The 19,119-nt window shown below is 38.8% G+C and overlaps 1 protein-coding gene across 2 annotated transcripts in view; it reads right to left on the bottom strand.

Moving 5' to 3' along the window:
- Positions 1 to 19,119, bottom strand: part of DARS2 (aspartyl-tRNA synthetase 2, mitochondrial) — a 29,385-nt gene that overhangs the window by 9,264 nt on the left and 1,002 nt on the right. Inside the window, exons 2-12 of one of the 2 annotated variants that reach the window (XM_049633977.1) lie at positions 18,456 to 18,555; positions 16,703 to 16,769; positions 14,327 to 14,428; positions 13,835 to 13,930; positions 11,730 to 11,853; positions 11,014 to 11,060; positions 8,964 to 9,070; positions 8,101 to 8,170; positions 6,508 to 6,687; positions 4,867 to 4,974; positions 3,470 to 3,532 (exon numbers count right to left, since the gene is read on the bottom strand). In XM_049633977.1, coding sequence (XP_049489934.1) covers positions 3,470 to 3,532; positions 4,867 to 4,974; positions 6,508 to 6,687; positions 8,101 to 8,170; positions 8,964 to 9,070; positions 11,014 to 11,060; positions 11,730 to 11,853; positions 13,835 to 13,930; positions 14,327 to 14,428; positions 16,703 to 16,769; positions 18,456 to 18,555 — 1,064 coding nt within the window. Of the gene's footprint in view, positions 1 to 3,469; positions 3,533 to 4,866; positions 4,975 to 6,507; positions 6,688 to 8,100; positions 8,171 to 8,963; positions 9,071 to 11,013; positions 11,061 to 11,729; positions 11,854 to 13,834; positions 13,931 to 14,326; positions 14,429 to 16,702; positions 16,770 to 18,455; positions 18,556 to 19,119 lie in introns of those variants that run through there. The other variant, XM_049633978.1, reaches the window with a different exon arrangement.

Below are 19,119 nucleotides of genomic sequence, written 5' to 3'. Positions count from 1 at the left end.
TCTCTGCCCATGCACACTCTCTTTCCCTTTCTTTCTTTCTTTCTCTCTCAAAATAAATAAATAAACTTAAAAAAAAAAAAAAAAAAAAGGACCTGAAAAGAAAGAGATAATTTAGGGACCAAAGGAGTAAGGCCCGAATCCTCAAAGGCAGTGAGAAATAGATTTTACCAATAAAAGCAGAATAAAGTATGATGGAAAAAAACAAGAAACAGCTACTGGGACATAAAAATGATTGGTTAAAAAGAATTCAACAGAAGAGTTGAAGAGATCTCTCAAATGAAAAGGACAAAGAGAATGAAGGGAAAGGACACAGAAAAAAAAAGAGACATACAATTTACAAAGGAGGTCCGAATAGAAATCAAAGAAATTCCAAAAAGACTACAGAGAATGATGAAGTCAAAACAATTAGTACTAGAAGAATTTTCCACAGATGACAGACATGAGCCATCACATTGGCTTCTAGAGTACAACACACTGAATGCAAAATGACCCAAAGGTACACAAACTGAAATTTCAGAACATGAACAATCAGGAGGCTGAATGCTTCCAAAGGAAAACTATCAGGTTTGCTACAAAGGAATAAATTCATATAAGCATCAGGCTTCTCATCAGTAACAACAGGTACAGGAGAAAAAAACAATGCCTTCAACAAGCTAAGGCTGTACTGGGTAATACAGTAGCCACCACTCACAAGTACCTATTGAGATTAATTGAAACGAAATGAAATTAAGAATTCAGCTCCTCAGGTATACCAGCCACATTTCAAGCACTGGATAGCTATGCTGGCTAATGGCTACCATATTGGATGATGCAGATACAAAACATTTCCACCATCACAGAAAGTTCTGTTGGACAGCACTGCTCTAAAGGGATATGACTGCCAATTTAGGATTTTATACCAAAGCCAAATCAGCAATCAAATGTGAGGTTTTGAACATAAAGACATTCTTGGACCAGCAAGTTTATCTCTTGCCTGCCTTCCTGGAAGTTACGTGAGAATCTACCTCAGCACAAATAAGAAAGAGGAAGATCTGGGATCTAGGGAAAGTGGCTTCAACTCAGAAGCAGGATGTAGAAAAGGTCAGAACGACAGCTGTGCAGAAGGTACAGAGTAGTTAGGTGTGGCCTGTGTATGGGAGCTGTGTCTCTCATGCAGGAAGTTAACAGATAAAGTTCAAAATGGAGAAGTAAAAAAAAAGGCAGTATGTAGATGCATATCTAAAAATGGAAGCACTCTGGTTGGAGTGGGTCTGAAGTGGCATGAGCTAGAGCAAACACTTATTGCATCTCATTGTTAATCCTTCTTTACCATTTGTGTTTTTACCTATGTGCATGTAGCATATTGCTAATTCATACACATATTACAAATGTAAGCCAAGTTAGAATATATTAATAATACGAAAAAAACAGGGGAGCCTGGGTGGCTCAGTTGGTTGAGCATCCAACTTCGGCTCAGGTCATGATTTCATGGTTCATGAGTTCGAGCCCTACATCGGGCTCGGTGCTGTCATCACGGAGCCCGCTCCAGATTCTCTGTCCCCCATCCTCTCTCTGCCCCTCCCCTGATCACACACACGTTCTCTCTCTCAAAAATAAACACTTAAAAACAAATAAATAAGTAAATAAATACATTGAAAAAACAGAAGCAGTGCCCATTTCTTCTATAAAAATCCAGGAAATTAGAAAAGTAAAAGAAAAGAAGAGAAGAGGAAAAGCAGAAAATTTAATAAGAGTTCTATCAACTAAAGGCTACTGATCCTGTGGTTTCTAGATACAGATTTCAAACATTGGAAAGATAAAAGTGAAGAAACAAAATTGGGAGATCTAGATTGCCAATTTTGAATTTTGTCAAGGGCATAAAACAAACCTAAAACATTATCTACTAGTACCTCATTTCATAAAAGAAAAAAAACTTCTACGTCAAAGAACAACGAGATGTAATGGATCATTCTTTAAACTCATTTAACTTTATGAAAAGCTTTTTATATTACTCTGACTTTTGTCATTTTGCCTTGACCTATTTTGGAAATCATTTTCCTAATCTTTTTCTTTCTTATTGAAAAATGCCTTTAAGCCTGAGGTATGATACGGCGGTGGGAGGGGTGGGGAGTCCATTTTCAATACTCAAATACTGTTTTTGTTTTGTGTGTTAGGTAGGCTTCTGGCACAGTGCAGAGACAAATGTGGGGCTTGAACTCACGACCCTGAGATCAAGACCTGAGCTGAGATTGAGAGTCAGCTGCTCAATTGACTGAGCCATCCAGGTGCCCCACAAATACTGTGTTTTTACATGGTTATGAGCAGTGTTTATTTAATTCTGTATTTTCCTTTTCATACAAATCATTACAACATGAACATTACCTCCATACTACAAAACTCTTTGGAGAAAAAGTTTTAAAAAACAACTCTAGGGGCACTTGGGTGGCTCAGTTGGTTAAGAATTCAACTCTTGGTTTTGGCTCAGGTTATGATCTCACGGTTCTTGAGTTTGAACCCCACATTGGGCTCTGCGCTGACAGTTCGGAGCCTACTTGGGACTCTCTCCCCTCTCTCTCTGCCCTACCCCACTCGTGATTTCTCTCTCTCAATATAAATAAACTTAAAAATAAGAAGCAATTTTATTTCCTTTGAGTTTACTTTATTTAATCATTGCCATATAATTTCATTTTATTCCTATTGTAAATGATACTATGATGAACATAGTCTTCTCATATTTAGAATGTTTTTTGTAAAGCATATCACAGAAAACCAATGACCCAAAGAGCATGATTATTTTTAAAGTTACTGATTCTGAAAAGGCTGAGGCCATCGACAGGTCCAGTGACAAGGTAAGAAGGCCCATCCCCCACTCCCGGTCCTCCATAGTTCAGTCCTACCATTCACCAAGCCAAGAACACACATGTGTCTGTCAAAGGTGTATTCCGGATTTTAAAACGGGTATGGGAAGAGCAATGAATGCAGGCTTTCTTTCAAACCTTGGGCACATGGGGCTCTAATCTACTCCTAACTGAATTAAAATTCCATATTTATTAAAAAATTTTTTTAATGTTTATTTATTTTTGAGACACAGAGAGACAGAGCATGAGTGGGGGAGTGACAGAGAGAGAGGGAGACACAGAATCTGAAGCAGGCTCCAGGCTCTGAGCTGTCAGCACAGAGCCCGACGTGGGGTTCGAACCCACGAGCCGTGAGATCATGACCTGAGCCGAAGTTGGATGCCCAACCGACTGAGCCACCCAGGTGCCCTAAATTCCACATCTATTTTAAAAACTATGGTTGAACTTTCACATTTTGATTAATGGTGAATTGGGATTAGATTAACTTTAGTAATAAAAAGACAATAATAAAAAGACAAAAAATGTTCTGAAGTAACAAGACCTCAAAACTAATGACTATATAAGAGCTCTAACAATTATTAAAAATATTGGATCCCTAAAAGAGAAAAAAACTCTTGCAATTAAATCCTTACCTGATTAAAATGGTCAGCTGCCAATTTTCTAAGAGACTCAATGTCCTTCCTTTTTAAGTATTTCTGATGAAAGAAAATCAAAGTAAGCTTACAATATGACGGCTTCATAAACATGTCTATGATATCAAATGGGATACAAATATATTTTGTGTCCTTCCATCACAATAGTAAGATTCAACAGAAGTTTAGTTTCTGCTTCCAAGGGACAAAATTTTAAAGCTTGTAACAGGGCCTATTAACATTCCCCCTCCCCCCCCAATTATGCAGGCCTCACTGGAAATGGCTGTGAATGTATTCCACAGAAGATCCTGTGTGTGTGATATGGAGGGTAAATGTTCAAAACGAATCTTTACAACTGAATTGTGTAAGAAAAAATAACTTTCAGATCAAAAAGAGGACTCAGAATTTGCTTATTTCAGGTCTCAAAATGCTTTTTATATCTTACTTTTTCTAAATCATCTAAATCATCAAGCTTTGTAAGTGAGACGCCCTGACCATCATCATAACTAATATTCTTGGGGCACTAGACTAGGTATGGGAGACACAAAAAGGTGGAGACATGGTTCACAACCCCACACTTCCTATAATATGCATGGGGAAGACCGGGCATACACAAATTGAGGCAAACAATAACAACACACAATATACGTTACACTGAGCTTACCTGGACACATTCATTATGTCTAGAGTATGGACACAAATTACTTTCCACTAAACGTGAGGTGAATAAAAAGTAATGAGACTGAATTCTCATTCCCATTTTGAATACACTAATATGCTCCAGTATACAAACGAGTAGTCTTTCAAACTAGTAGTTTTCTTCAAAGTACTTCTGGAACCCCTCTTATTAAATTACGTTCAGCACAGGTGGGGTAACTCCAGAAAACAGACGTGTCTCATCGCTTCAGGGTCAGTGTTCGCCTAGACCAACCATTCCTTCTCCTGCCCTTGTTTTTCGTCTTTTGCTTTTCACAGCATCACTTCTTTTCTCCTCCCCTGTCTGAACGCAGACAAGACCAGAGCCCTGGGAAGACTGAGAACCAACACGCAAGTGCTGGAGCTGACAGGGGCTGGGAGTCTTTGGATAAACTGAGGCTGGAGCCAGGGTATGAACACAATTTCATGCTCATCACTGGTGGGAATGAGCCCAGATGAAGTAGAGGAGTACTTTATGGCATTTTTTAAAAGGAAGAAAAAAACCTCTAGCTCTGGAGTGCAAACTCATACTCACAAGGTTTTATTCTCCACTTACAGTTTTGGGGACACTATTAGACTTCATATGAAAACACATATTCTTATGAAAAGAATTGTTCTTCTTGAAGTTTAAATGTGCCACTGTTGAACATATCTACTTCCCAAATACACGCTCTAGAGAAACAGAACTGTACATGACTTACTGCTCCTTCAGAGATACATATGGCCTTGACCGTTCCTTGGGGTTTACTAAGTGCATCTTGAAGAAATCCAACCTTTGTGTTTCTGAACACATCACTAATATCTACAATCTATAAAATGGGCAACAAAAAAGGGTAAGTAAAAAGTGAAGTGATTTTTATCTCAAAAACGTTTACAAACAAGATTCTAAAGAACCCAGTAGATCTTGTTAACATTTATAGAGTGCATTCATAGTGTTTACCATGCGTTGGGCACCATGACAAGGATGAATATTCTAATGTATTATTCATTATTATTAATTCATTTAATCAGTACAACAGATTCTAAGATAGGTACTCTCATTTTTCCCATGTAACATATGAGGAAACCAAGGCACAGAGAGGACACTAAATCAGCCAAGATGACACAGCTGGTGGGTGGCAGAGCCAGAATTTAACCTAAGAAGTCTGACTTAACAGGGGCACCTGGGTGGCTCAGTCGAGTGAACATCCGACTCTTAATCTCAGCTCAAAATCTCGGTTGATGATGGTTCATGAGCTTGAGCCCTGAGCCGGGCTTTGCGCTTAACAGTGTGGATGGAGCCTGCTTAGGATTCTCTCTCTTCCTCCTCCCCCTCTGCCCTCCTCCCACTCGTGTGTGCCCACATACTGTCTCTCTCTCAAAATAAAGAAATAAACATGAAAAAAATTAAAAAAAAAAAAAGAACCACTATTCCACATTACAAAAGAAGAAATAAAGAGTGCTGAAGTTGACAGCTGTAAGCTGTTAGTTAGGACTTTGTATATTATATATTTTTCATCCTAAGACATCCTAATGCTGCTAGAACTTCAACTTCTAAGGAATGTGCACTGAGAAATGGGATACAGAAACGTCACCAGCATGACAGACACGAAGGGCTGTTCCTAAGAGCAAATGAATGAGAGGCTTTGCTAATGGAAACTGCTCTATAGAAATATGACCCTTAACCTTAGTTAAAAATGTGTAGATTTTGATACTTTGAATAAACATTTCCATATGTTTGAGGTCTTTATAGGCTAGGGAAAAAGAATAACTCTTTTAAAAAAAAAATTTTTTTTTTAATGTTTATTTATTTTTGAGACAGAGAGACAGAGCATGAATGGGGGAGGGTCAGAGAGAGGGAGACACAGAATGTGAAGCAGGCTCAGGCTCTGAGCTGTCAGCACAGAGCCCGACGCGGGGCTTGAACTCATGGACTGTGAGATCATGACCTGAGCCGAAGTCAGATGCTTAACCGACTGAGCAACCCAGGCGCCCCAAAAAAGAGTAACTCTTAATCATCTGTCTTCCAAGTGTCATTTTAGCCTAAGAAAAATTGAAGAGGAAAGAATAGGGCTTTTTTTTCCTTTCAAGTTACCGCTAACATCCACATAATTAATAAATTCTCAGTAATAAAAACTTTATAGCAAGAACCATGCTCTTAGAAATGGGTCTTAGAATACAGTAGACAGAAAAAAATTACTACAGTTTTAATGGGCTATTATTCTCTCTTGCTGTAGCTTGGTAACAAGGCTAAGATTAACAACAAAAAATGTAACAGTGTGTATAATTTGTTGTAAATTTCAAAGTGGTTTAAAAGACTAGGACTATGTGGGGCAGAGTCTTGGAAAAGTGAAGAGAGGTACCTTCATCCCAAAGCGAGTGTCGGGTTTATCAGTTCCATAGCTGGCCAATGCCTCAGCAAAAGTCATAGAAGGAAAAGGAACCACCACAGGATCTTTATCACTGGGCCAGGAATACTGGAGCAAGCCCTCAATTAGACTCCGGATTCCAATCTGGTCTACAAAAGACATCTCTATGTCAATCTGAAACCAAAATAACATATGGAAACTAACTTAAACAGCCATGATATTAATATGTACATATTTATATATTTCTCTGGTTTCAAGTTACCACAGGATTCTGCATAAAAATACTTAATGCGTGGATGAAGGTTGGGGGGACAAATATTAACGTACATCTGTTTTATGTCAGGCATTGTGTGAATGCTTTACAAATATCAGCTTGCTTAGTTCTCATCGCTATTCTCACAGCTGAAGGCGGGGAGAGGCTACGTAACTTGCCTGTGTACATGCAGTTAGTAAATAGTGAAGATGCATTTGATTCCAAGTCTGGCCAACTCCAAAGCTTATGATTTTTGCACTTCACCATACTGATTAACATGGTATCATACAACAATCAAATCATGATAGATTTGATGAGTCCAAAGATTAAACAGATTAAATACCAACATACAGAATTGTTGATTTGTAACGTACGAGATTTGTTTTAAGAACTTTATCCTACCATGGCCATTAAAACACTGTTGGAATCTCTGGCATTTCTTAGTTGATGACTATACTCCTTATAAAACGGACATATGGAATGGATCAAAAATTAAACCATTAGTGTCTCAACTGCAGGTTAGTTTAATTAAACATCTGATGAATAAATGTAATGAGCAGTAAAGCACCGGCATACACTGGAGATATTGTGGGTTTGGTTCCAGACCATGGCAAGAAAGTGAATATCACAATAAAGTTGGTCAAATTAATTTTTTGGTTTCCTACTGTATATAAAAGTTATGTTTAGGGCACCTGGGTGGCTCAGTTGATTAAGCCACCAACTCTTGGTTTTGTCTCAGGTCATGATCTCACGGTTCATGGGTTCAAGCCCCACATCGGGCTCTGTGCTGACAGTGCTGAACTTGCTTGGGATTCTCTCTCTCTCCCTCTCTTTCTGCCCCTCTATCCCACGTCTTTCTCACTCTCAAAATAAATAAATAAAACTTAAAAAAAAAGGCATGCTTCACTATAGTGTAGTCTATTAAGTGTGCAATAGCATTATGTCTAAAAGAATGTATACACCTTAATTAAAAACACTTTATTGCTAAAAAAAATGCTAAGCATCATCTGAGCTTTCAGTGAGTCACACTGGTCACAGATCACCAAAACAAATATAATATTCATGAAAAGTTTGAAGTACTGCAAGGATTACCCAAAACGTGACACAAAGACTCAAAGTGAACAAATGCCATTGGAAAATCCGTGCGGATACTTGCTCCACACGGGGCTGCCACAACCCTCAACCTGTAAACGAGGAGATGTCCGTGAAGCATGCGAGAGGGGAGTGCAATAGAACAAGGTATAGCCTGTGTATGAAATTACGGCCCGGTCTTGAAATGCGTGGCCATAGCAAGGCTGAGTAAGTGAGAGACAAAAGTGAACATAACTTAGTACCTGAGTAAACTCGGGCTGTCGGTCTGGTCTCGAACCTTCATCTCGATAACATCGGGCAACCTGAAAATACCTACAGTTGAAAAATAGCACGATTTGAGGCATGATTCTAGGAAGATACACATACTTTTCCCCAAAAGTTCATGGCAGTGCAGTCTATGAAATAAATTAATAATGGTACCTGGAGGAACATAAGAAATTTAAAAATTCTTTATGATGCTCTAATCTAAGCAGATATACAGCAGACCCACAAGAAACTATACGTTGTCTTAAAAATATACAAGGGCACCTTCTGATATTCATATATTAGACTGGCATGCAAGGCAGTCTATAGTGCTTTACACACGCTCTTTGCTTTGCTTTGCTTTGGCCAAAGTGAAACACTTGTCGCTCCATGGCTTGTGCCAGGCCGTTCCCATTTTCATCTTCATCTGCTGAGACCCTGCATTATCCCAGAAGGCCTCGCCCACAAAGATTTTTTTCCTATTTCCCAAAACAATATCATTTCAAACCTCTTTATACCAGGTTTGCAACCCTTAACAAACTTATTTTTGGGTTCTATCACAGTTGGTTTTATTTATTACTCTGTCTTACTACATTCATTAACTCCTGGAGAGTGAAACCTATTCTTTTTGGTTTCTAATTCCCTGCACATCTACTAGCATAGAGCTTTGCATATGGTGGCCACCCAAAAAATCTTTACTCAATAACGACTATAATGTTTAGGGTATTTTACAAGTATTTTCCAAATGCTCACACATTTCCTAACTTCTTTTAAGAGATCATATATTTTGTGTTCCCTTTTCTCCTCTCCACCTCCCTCCCCTTTCTTTTTCTGACAACGAACTACTAGCAATAGAGCTCACCTGTCTAAACCACCAACCATCAGAAGCTGCTTAAACTGTTGAGGACTCTGAGGGAGACAATAAAACTTTCCAGGTTCCCTGGATGGTATTACAAACTCTTTTGCACCCTTTTAATGAGAGAAGGAGAGCAGAAATATTGTTAACAAAATCAAACCTAAGGCCTGGTGGAAGTTAATACTTCAGCTCATCACTGAAATTAAAGATCGGGGAGCCTAGGAGGGCGGGCGTCAGTTAGGCAACTGACTTCAGCTCAGGTCATGATCTCACGGTTTGTGAGTTCGAGCCCCGCGTCGGGCTCTGCGCTGACAGCTTAGAGCCTGGAACTTGCTTCTGATTCTGTGTCTCCCTCTCTCTCTGCCCCTCCCCCACTCATGCTCTGTCTCTCTCTGTCTGAGAAATAAACAAACATTAAAAGAAAAAAAAATTAAAAAAAAAAAGAAATTAACTAAAGATCAATGACAGATCATTTCTTGCTTATCCTTTAGTCCCCCAAAAGGCTTGCACATAGTAGGCTTTAAACTATGTTTGCACATAGTAGGTAATAAATGTATGCTTGTTGAAATGATTTTTGAATTCTGTTACTAGCTTAAAGAATTTTGTGCAATTCCTTTCCAATAATTGCTAACTGCTTTTTTAAAAAAAATTCTTTTATTTTTAAAGTTTTTAAATGTTTATTTATTTTTGAGAGAGAGAAAGAGAGAGAGAGAGAGAGAGAGCTCAAGTTGGGGAGGGGAAACGAGAGGGAGACACAGAATCTGAAGCAGGCTCCAGGCTCTGTCAGCACAGAGCCCTTCGTGGGGCTCGAACTCACAATCCATGAGATCATGACATGAGCTGAAGCCAGACACTTAACCGACTGAGCCACCCAGGTGCCCCTCAAATGTTTTTATTTTAGAGAGAGTGAGAGTGCAAGTGGGGTCGAGGGACAGAGAGACAGAGAGAGACAGAATGTCAAGCAGGCTCCTCGTTCAGCGTGGGGCCCAACGTGGGGCTCAATCTCATGACCCTGGGATCATGACCTGGGCCAAAATCAAGAGTTAGACCCTCAACTGACTGAGCCACCCAGGCACCCCACTGACTGCTTTTTAAAATTAAACTACAGTTTTATAAGTCCATAGACTGTATAAATAGAGTAAATACCAATGTTTAGAAATTTTAATTCTTGGGTCGCCTGGGTGGCTCAGTCAGTAAAGCGTCTGACTTCTGCTCAGGTCATGATCTTATGGTTCGTGAGTTCAAGCCCCACGTTGGGCTCTGTGCTGACAGCTCGGAGCCTGGAGCCTGCTTCAGATTCTGTGACTCTCTCTCTCTCTCTCTCTGCACCTCCCCCGCTCATGCTCTCTCTCTCAAAAAATAAATGTTAAAAAAAAAATGTCAGTTCTTAATGAACAAGGGGTTTATTTTTAAGGAAACAATTCATTATTATTAATTTTAAAGAAATGCTTATTTATTTATTTGAGAGAGAGAGAGAGAGAATGGAGGGAGGGAGAGAGAGACAGAGAGAGCACAAGTAGGGGAGGGGCAGAGAGAGAGAAAATCCAAAGCAGGCTCCACACTCAGCACAGAGCCAGGGCTCAATCTCATGACCTTGAAATCATGACCTGAGCTGAAACCTAAGAGTCAAACGCTTAACCAACTGAGCCAACCAGGGGCCCCCAACTTTCTCAATTCTTAACAAAACCTAGGGGCACCTAGGTGGAAGACGGTTAAGCATGCGACTTCAGCTCAGGTCATGATCTCATGGCTCATGAGTTCAAGCCCTGAGTTGCGCTTTGTGCTGACAGCTCAGAACCTGGAGCCTGCTTCAGATTCCGTGTCTCCCTCTCTCTGCCCCTCCCCTGTTTGTGCTCTGTCTCTCTCTCTCTCTCTCTTAAAAATAAATAAACATAAAAAAAAATTAAAAAAACAACACCCAAACCTAGTTAATATGACCATCTTGAGGCAGTAAAATATATGGAAAAAATATAGCCAAGTGAATATAAAAACAAAGTGGTCCAATTTCATAACTAGTAGGATATTGTTAGTAGGCTGATTTAAGGAATATACATACCCCTGGAGTCCTCTTAAACAATGTTGGTGTTTCTATATCCACAAACCCTAAAAAGAGAGAAGCATCAGAATTTAACACATAGGAATTTGTCAAATATGTTGTCTACGATTCAATTCAACAAATCTGAGGCTACATTTTAATTAGGAATTTTGACTGAAATAAGTTACCATGCCTACTGAATACTGATTTCCACACATCCAAAAAGGAAGCTGAAGATTTTCATAAAACCCTATTTGGTTCATGAAGTGACACTTTTGTCATGAAATAATTCTAACTATTTGATGGATTCTTGTCTACTGAACTGTTTTGGTTTTCTAAATGTTCTGCTAGTATAGTAAAAATAATGTAAACATAGTAGGAAAAAAAACCCAGGACTGAATGAAGAGTCTAGTTTAATTCACAGGACATTTCTGAGCTCTTAACAAATTAGTATAAGCATGATAAAGAATTAAGAAAACTTAGAGATAACAGCCAAAGGGCTGTCCCACCTTCAAGACATCACCTTTAAACGGCTGTATTTGTGACCTAATAGAGAGCTAAATTATGCTCTAAGACACAACACTTGGAAATAAACCTTTCTTCAAAAACTGCTTTACACATTAAATGAATTCCAGACCTCTGGCAACTTGAGACCCAATGATGCTAAAGAGAGGACACGATAAAACTGCTGACGAAAACAGAAGACATGCTGAAAAGCTCATCGAGGTGTCCCTTACCATGTAGATTACAGAGATATTCCCGCATTTTCATGACCATCCAGGATCTCAGTCGCAGGTTGTACTGCATTTGGAAACTGCGCAAGTCTAAGTAGCGGTACTGCAAACGAAGAGCCTCTGTTTTCTATACAAATTTAAAGAGTTTTATGTTCAAACATTTTTTGAATACTAAAAAGATATTTAATGCAGAGCTTGACTTTTCAAAAACTTCAGTTTTATCTTTAGTTTCCACCATTTGTGAATAAATACAACACCATTCTTTTTTATTTATTTATATTTCATTTCCTTTATTTTAGAGAGAGAGATAATGAGCAGGGGTAGAGGGCTAGAGAGAGAGAGAGGAGAGGGAGAGGGACAGAGAATCTTAAGCAGGCTCTGCACTTAGTGTGGAGCCCAACTTGGGACTCAATCCCACAACCTTGTGTCCTTGGGACCCTGGGACCATGACCTGAGCTGAAATCAAGAGTCGGATGCTCAACCGCCTGAGCCACTCAGGTGCCTCTAGAACACCATTCTTAATTCTGACAGCTGCTAAGTTTGTTACTAGCATAGATTTTACATTATTTTTTTTTACTATTATTATTGTTACCTTTTACTGATTGCAATTTGCCTACTCTCACTAAACATTTATCCATTCATTTAAGCCCACAGTTGAGTCTTGACAAAAATATTTGAAGACTTAAAAGATTTTTTAAAAATATACAGCAGGGGCGCCTGGGTGGCTCAGTCGGTTAAGCTTCCGACTTCGGCTCAGGTCATGATCTCACAGTTCGTGAGTTCGAGCCCCACGTCGGGCTCTGTACTGACAGCTCAGAGCCTGGAGCCTGCTTCACATTCTGTGTCTCCCTCTCTCTCTGCCCCTTCCCTGCTCATGCTGTGTGTCTCTCTGTCTCAAAAATAAATAAACATTAAAAAAAATTTTTTTTTAAATACACAGCAGAGTGCAAACAGCTATGACATTATCACCTGAGTTGGACTACAGGTAGAAGAAATGCAAGGGGACAGAATCTCCATGGCTCAATGCATCGGAACTGGTGAGAAGGTCTGCTTATTTTCAGGCCTGTAAATCTCTGCATCTCTCTCTGTGCTGACAACTTTTTTTAAGTCCTTTTTCCTCAAATAGCTTATTTCTTTGATAATAGAAGAACTGTCACTTCGTTCTGAAAGCTTAGCTGGGGGAAAAACTGGATTTCCTTTTTCCTCCCCCACAGAAAGATCAACCCTGTAATTACATTGCTTTTTCTACTTAAAAGATTAAGTTTTGAGAACTTAAATGTAACACTAAGTGACTATGCAATCAATTTAAAAACCTTTTCATAGATCAGTTTACAAATTAGATGTATATACATCTAGAACTGTAAATAATTGTGACAAAGCTCCAGATTATCTGGGTGTACTCCCCAGAGCTATTTAGCTCCAACAGCCCCTCAAACTTTGGCAAAGAACATCCTAAATTGCAATAATCAGATTTATATGCTTGGGAAGTCAAGGAAATGTTTTATCACTGTTAGAGGCTTAAACTTAAAAATGCAGGATCCCCCCATGCCATCTGACTATTTCCAAGCTTGACACAAATTTTCCTTCAAAATGTAAAACAGAAGCAATAAAAAACTTGAAAATAACAGCTCAAGTCTTAAAGGTAGAACCATGTTTCAAGCTGTCTGAAAAAGCAGCATGGGTGTTAAGGAACTGCAACAGCTTAATGCATTGTTGCTATTTCAGAACAGTTCACAGAGGAATAGAAGAGAAAACTTCAGGGGCACCTAGGGTGGCTCAGTCGGCTAAGTGTCTGACTCTAGATTTCCGCCCAGGTCATGATCTCACTGTTTGTGGGATTGAGTCCGGCATCAGGCTCTGTGCTGTTAGTGGAGCTGGGGATACTTTCTCTGTTTGCACGCTCTCTCTCTCTCTCTCTCTCTCTCTCAAAATACATAGATAAACTTAAAAAAAAAGATTATAAAGAAAAAGAACACTTCACAATACATCTACAATAAAACACTTGATTTTGTGTTTTAAACTTTTTCTTTTAAAAACTCTGAAAACACTTTACTGGTTATCAACATTTTCTAGATACTCTATTATTTTTTAATAACAAAGTATGGCACCTTCACGAAGTCCTTAATTTCGAAGGGCAGCTTCTTGCAGGCATTCAGAAGTTGAGCTGATTTAACTTTGATTTCAATCTCACCTGTTGGCATTTTCTTAAAGAGAGAGACAGACAGAAGAGACCTATGTTTAAAAAATCACTCATCAGGACATGTACACAGTGAACATCTGTAAGACACATGCACTTATTTACATTTACATATGTAAACTGTGTAGGTGCTTAGAGCACATAATCCAAAGCATAAATGTGTGTGCCAGATTTTGACATTCTTATGCATGTCTGTGGTCGATGTGCTCATTAACAGATGTCTTAACATGACCATCTGCACAGGTGTGTGTTTGTGGTGAAGATTTGGAATCTGTAGGATCATTCGTAGAACTTGCAGAGCTTTTCGTGCCTGATGTCTAGCAGGTGCTCAGTCTCTTGCTGAATGTGCAGACAGTGCAAATATATACAGGTCAAATTTATACACGGTTTCTAAACTACTCACTGGATTCTCTTGTCCTGGAGGTCGGGAAATTACCGTCCCGGATACTTGCACCACAGACTCCATTGGGGCTTCACATAAAATCTTCTTCACAGAAGCAGCGGACTATAGAATAAGAGAGGAAAACAGTTCTGACGAACACATGAACTTAAAGGAATACGTAGTAACTACAGTAGTCTATGATTTATGGAAATAGAAATACTCACGGCTTAACTACTGTCCTTAAATACTGCCATAAATCCTGGGGCTGCCCTTAATGACTTTATTAAAGACTTTCGTAAATGACATCCCCATTTTGACTCCATAGAACACAGCCAGTAAAACTATTAGGTAAGAGTTTAAAAATTTTTTCCTTAAAGGAAAATGAGGAGAATGATGGATGTAAACAATTCCTACATACTTTTAAGGCAACTGTCTCCAGAGTTAGTCTTGGGGGCAGTTAAATCCAATAGCAATAATAGAGTACAAATGAAAGGAATTCTCCTGGGTTAGCTATGCTCTGGATCCTCATTCCTGAAAGATAATTCATTGCTCTTCACTTACTTCAAAGACTAAGAGCTGCATAAATCGTATGTTTCTTAGGTATACAAGCATTTGTAAACATTACAAGAGAAACCAATATTGCCCAACAAGTATCACATGAGCTATTTTTTTTTTAATGTTTGTTTATTTTGAGAACGAGAGAGAATGAGCGAGTGCATGTGAGCAAGGGAGGGGCAGAGAGAGAGGACACAAAAAAGAATCCCATGCAGGCTCTGCACTGGCAGTGCAGAGCCTGATGTGGGGCTGGAACTTATGAACCGTGAGATCATGACCTCAGCTGAAATCAAGAGTTAGATGCTCAATGGACTGAATCACCCAGGAGCCCCTGACACGGGCATTTTTAGTTCATCTAATTTTAATGGTAATTATTTTTTGAGCAGGTAGTACCTTCACACGGCTCAAAATTCAAAGGGTATGAATAAATATACAGTAAAAGTCCCACTCCCCAGAGGTACCCAATGTTACCAGAAACTTACATATTGTTTCATATGAAGGAACACTTCATAACAAACACACATACACACCCCTTTTTATGCAGGTAATAGGACTCTACGTGCTCTTCTGTATCCTGTTTTTTTCACTTGACAATATATTTTGGATTTTTTTCCAGATCAACACATAAAGAGTTTCTTTCATCTTTTTTCTACTATATAGCTATATATACTATATATAGCTATATAGTATATATATCGGCTATAGCGATGTACATCACTTCTTATAGGAGTCTCTTCTTAGGGGGGCATCAAGGTTTTCCCCCATTTTTTTCTATTAAAAAAATCCTGGGGTGTCTGGTTGGCTCAGTCGGTTAAATGTTCAACTCCTGACTTTGGCTCAGATCATGATCTCACAGTTCATGAGTTCCAGCCCCACATTGGGCTCTGCGCTAACAGCTTGGAGTCTGCTTCGGATTCTCTCTCTTCCTCTCTCTCTATCCTTCCCCTGCTCATGCATACACACACACTCTCTCTCTCTCTCTCTCTCTCTCTCTCTCAAAAATAAATAAATAAACATTAAAAAAATTCCTGTAAACAGGGTGCCTGGGTGGCTCGAGTCAGTTATGCCTCTGACTTTGGCTCAGGTCATGATCTCGTGGTTCGTGGGTTCGAGCCCCGCATCGGGCTCTGTGCTGACAGCTCGGAGCCTGGATCCTGCTTCTGATTCTGCGTCTTCCTCTCTCTCTGCCCCTCCCCTCCTCACGCTCTGTCTCTCTCTGTCTCAAAAATAAACATTAAAAAAATTAAAAACAAAAAATTCCTGTAATGAAGAACCTTGTATTTATGTCATTTGCGTTTGTGTAAGGTTAGGGGTAAGATAACTAACTGGAAATGAAACGAATGTTTTGAAACACTTACTAATTTGATATTGCCAAACTGCCCTCTGTAGACTTAGTGCCAATTTGTATTCCCCCACAAGAATGTATGAGTACTTGTTTTCCCAAACACAGTGTGCTATCCATCCAGTTTTAATGACAATTCTGTGTAGTTTTAATTCACAATTTTGTACCTATGAGTGAGGTTGAACATATTTTCATATGCCTATTAAGCCACTTACGTTTTCTTTTACATAAATTTTATTTTCATATGCTGGGTTCATATTTCTACTGGTTCACTGATCTTTTTGTTTGTTTGTTTTGAAGTAGCCCTTTAGAGAAATTAGCCCTTTGTGATATGAGTTGCACATATTTTTTCCCAGTTGGTCATTTGTCTTAGTGTTGCTTATGATAGTTTTTAGTTTCATTAACAATAAACTTCTGAATTTAAAACCTCCAACATACTTAGCTTATTCTACCACAGCATCAAAGAGGCTTTCAGACAACAGTAGGAAACCTACTATTACCTCATCCTGGGGAATGACAACTTGAACAAGCCCATGGAAATCTCTTAGCACCAGGAAGATGTTCTGCCTGATCAATGAAGAAAATGAACATGTTAAGATAAAATCTCTGCACCCAAAATGTAAGCAGGCAAAACAAATTAGACAAACAAAAAAAAAAACCCCATGCAATTTTCCATGTTTTTATAATACATAATTATGTGCTTTCATTAGCTACATTCATGCAATTATCTATGTAGCTAATTAATGGAAAAAAAAACGACTTTTCATTTTCTTTTCTTTTTTTTCTTTCAAGTAAATTCCATGCCAAAGGCAGGACTTGAACTCACAACCCTGAGATCAAGAGTCACACACTCTGCCTACTTGAGCTAGCCAGGCACCCCAGAATTTTCATTTTCAATTTCAATTTTTAGCTGCTATATATACTGCTTACTAATGCTACCCAGATGGCTTGCATATCTATCTATCTATCTATCTATCTATTTATTTATTTTGAGAGAGAGACAGAGAGAGAGTGCACAAGCAGGGGAGAGGCAGAGAGAGAATCCCAAGCATGCTTTGCACTGTCAGAGAAGAACCTGATGTGGGGCTTGAACTCACCAACTGTGAGATCATGACCTAAGCTGAAATCAAAAGTCAGACGCTTAACCACCTGAGCCGCCCAGGTGCCCCAAAAGGCGAATTTTTAATTTTCACTGGCTTAAGTCTTTATAAGAAAATTTTACTAAAGTTGGGAACTTTCCACATATTAAAATCCAAAGAACATATTTTAGGATATTGGAAATATCTACTTGGTCATTTTTGAAATATAGCAGTATAAACTCTTTTCTCTCTCTCTTTTTTTTAAAGAATTTAATGTCTATTTATTTATTTTGAAAGAGAGAGAGAGAGAGGCCGAGGGAGAGGGAGAAAGAACCCAAGCAGTCTCCGTGCTATCAGCAGAGTCCAATATGGGTCCTGATCTCATGAACCATGAGACGATGACCTGCACCAAAATTGAGAGTTGGACACTTAACCAACTGAGCCACCCAGGTGCTTCTAAACTCTTCTCTTAAAATAAAAGATACAATTTCTAGAGGAGGTCCAACTACTAATTTAATACTTCTACAAACCATCAAAAGATCCCTCAAATTCCAACATTTTAGCATTCAACCTACATTTCTCATACTGCCCTTAGTACCAGGTGGAGGTACGGAAAGCCTCCTCAGATTTTGAGCTCAGGAGATAAAGTCACCAAATGTATGGGTCAAATATCCATCCATTTGGAACACATTCTTAAGGAAGTCCACACAATCTATGTATTTTGGAACTCTTCATTGTGAATTAATGTACTCTTCAGGTACATGCTGGAATACAGAGATGAACAACAAAATGGGCTTTAATCTTAAGGAATCACTGTTTATCCTTTTAGGGTTTTTCTCTACCTAAATTTGGAATAAAATAAGCTTTTTTCATGGTAATGAAGCTTACCAGCTGGCCCATTCCCAATTACTGGTCCTAGGAACTCTTCAACTTTAGTAAGCCAAGGGACATTCAGTCCAGTGGAACACGCTTCGTTATTACACCCTTCAACAGATGTCATGTCAGTGACTCTATTTGGGTCTTTCAAAACAACCCTGAAACTGAATGAATTGTGAGAATCCTGCAGGGGCTACAAAGTTTGTACTGTTCTGACTGGTTGAAAATTAATAAAAGTTTGGAACTGACGGGGGGGGGGGGGGGGAAACAACCACCAGGCATTCTTAAGCCAATTTACCTTCGGTACTGAATCCATCCACACAAGGTGACTTCCTGGCCTAAGTGAGAAGAACGCAATTCTCCGCACGTGTTGGTCCGAGCAACAAAGCTACTCAATTCTTTAAAGCAGAAAAGATTAAAAATAGATCATTTGTGAATTGCTTAACAGTAAAGACTCCTAAATTATTTCATTTTAGGTATTTCATGTCAATGAATTAAACTTACAAAGTAAGTTGGAAGTCTGTAATTTGATTCAATCACTATTCGATTTACCTGCAACTGTGTCAAAAGCCAAGTGAATTAATGGTCTTAATGTAAATTTTGCCCTGTCTTAGGAAATCTAAATTTGATCAGATAGCATTTGCGTTAAGACCTAAAATTAACCCTATTCTTAATAGTGCACATTTTCCCCAAATCGGACCTTAGGAATTACATTAGTTTGATGGTACGGTAAATGGCTTTAGTATGAATCTAGAGTGACACCAGTCACTTGTACACTAGAAAACACTATTCAAGATATTCTCAAATATTAAAGAATTTTTTAAGAATCCTTTTTATTAGTACCATCAGCTAAAAGCAGAATTCATGTGGTTACTTTTCTGCTTTGTTTGTTTTGTTTTTAACTCCAGGGGAAAATCTACATTATAAGACAGGAAGGAGTGAGTGATCTGTCTCTACACATA

The sequence above is a fragment of the Panthera uncia genome, chromosome F1 (genome assembly GCF_023721935.1).
Source record: "Panthera uncia isolate 11264 chromosome F1, Puncia_PCG_1.0, whole genome shotgun sequence".
Taxonomy (NCBI): domain Eukaryota; kingdom Metazoa; phylum Chordata; class Mammalia; order Carnivora; family Felidae; genus Panthera; species Panthera uncia.
Note: the sequence above shows the minus strand (reverse complement) of the source record. Positions and strands in the feature narration are given on the sequence as shown.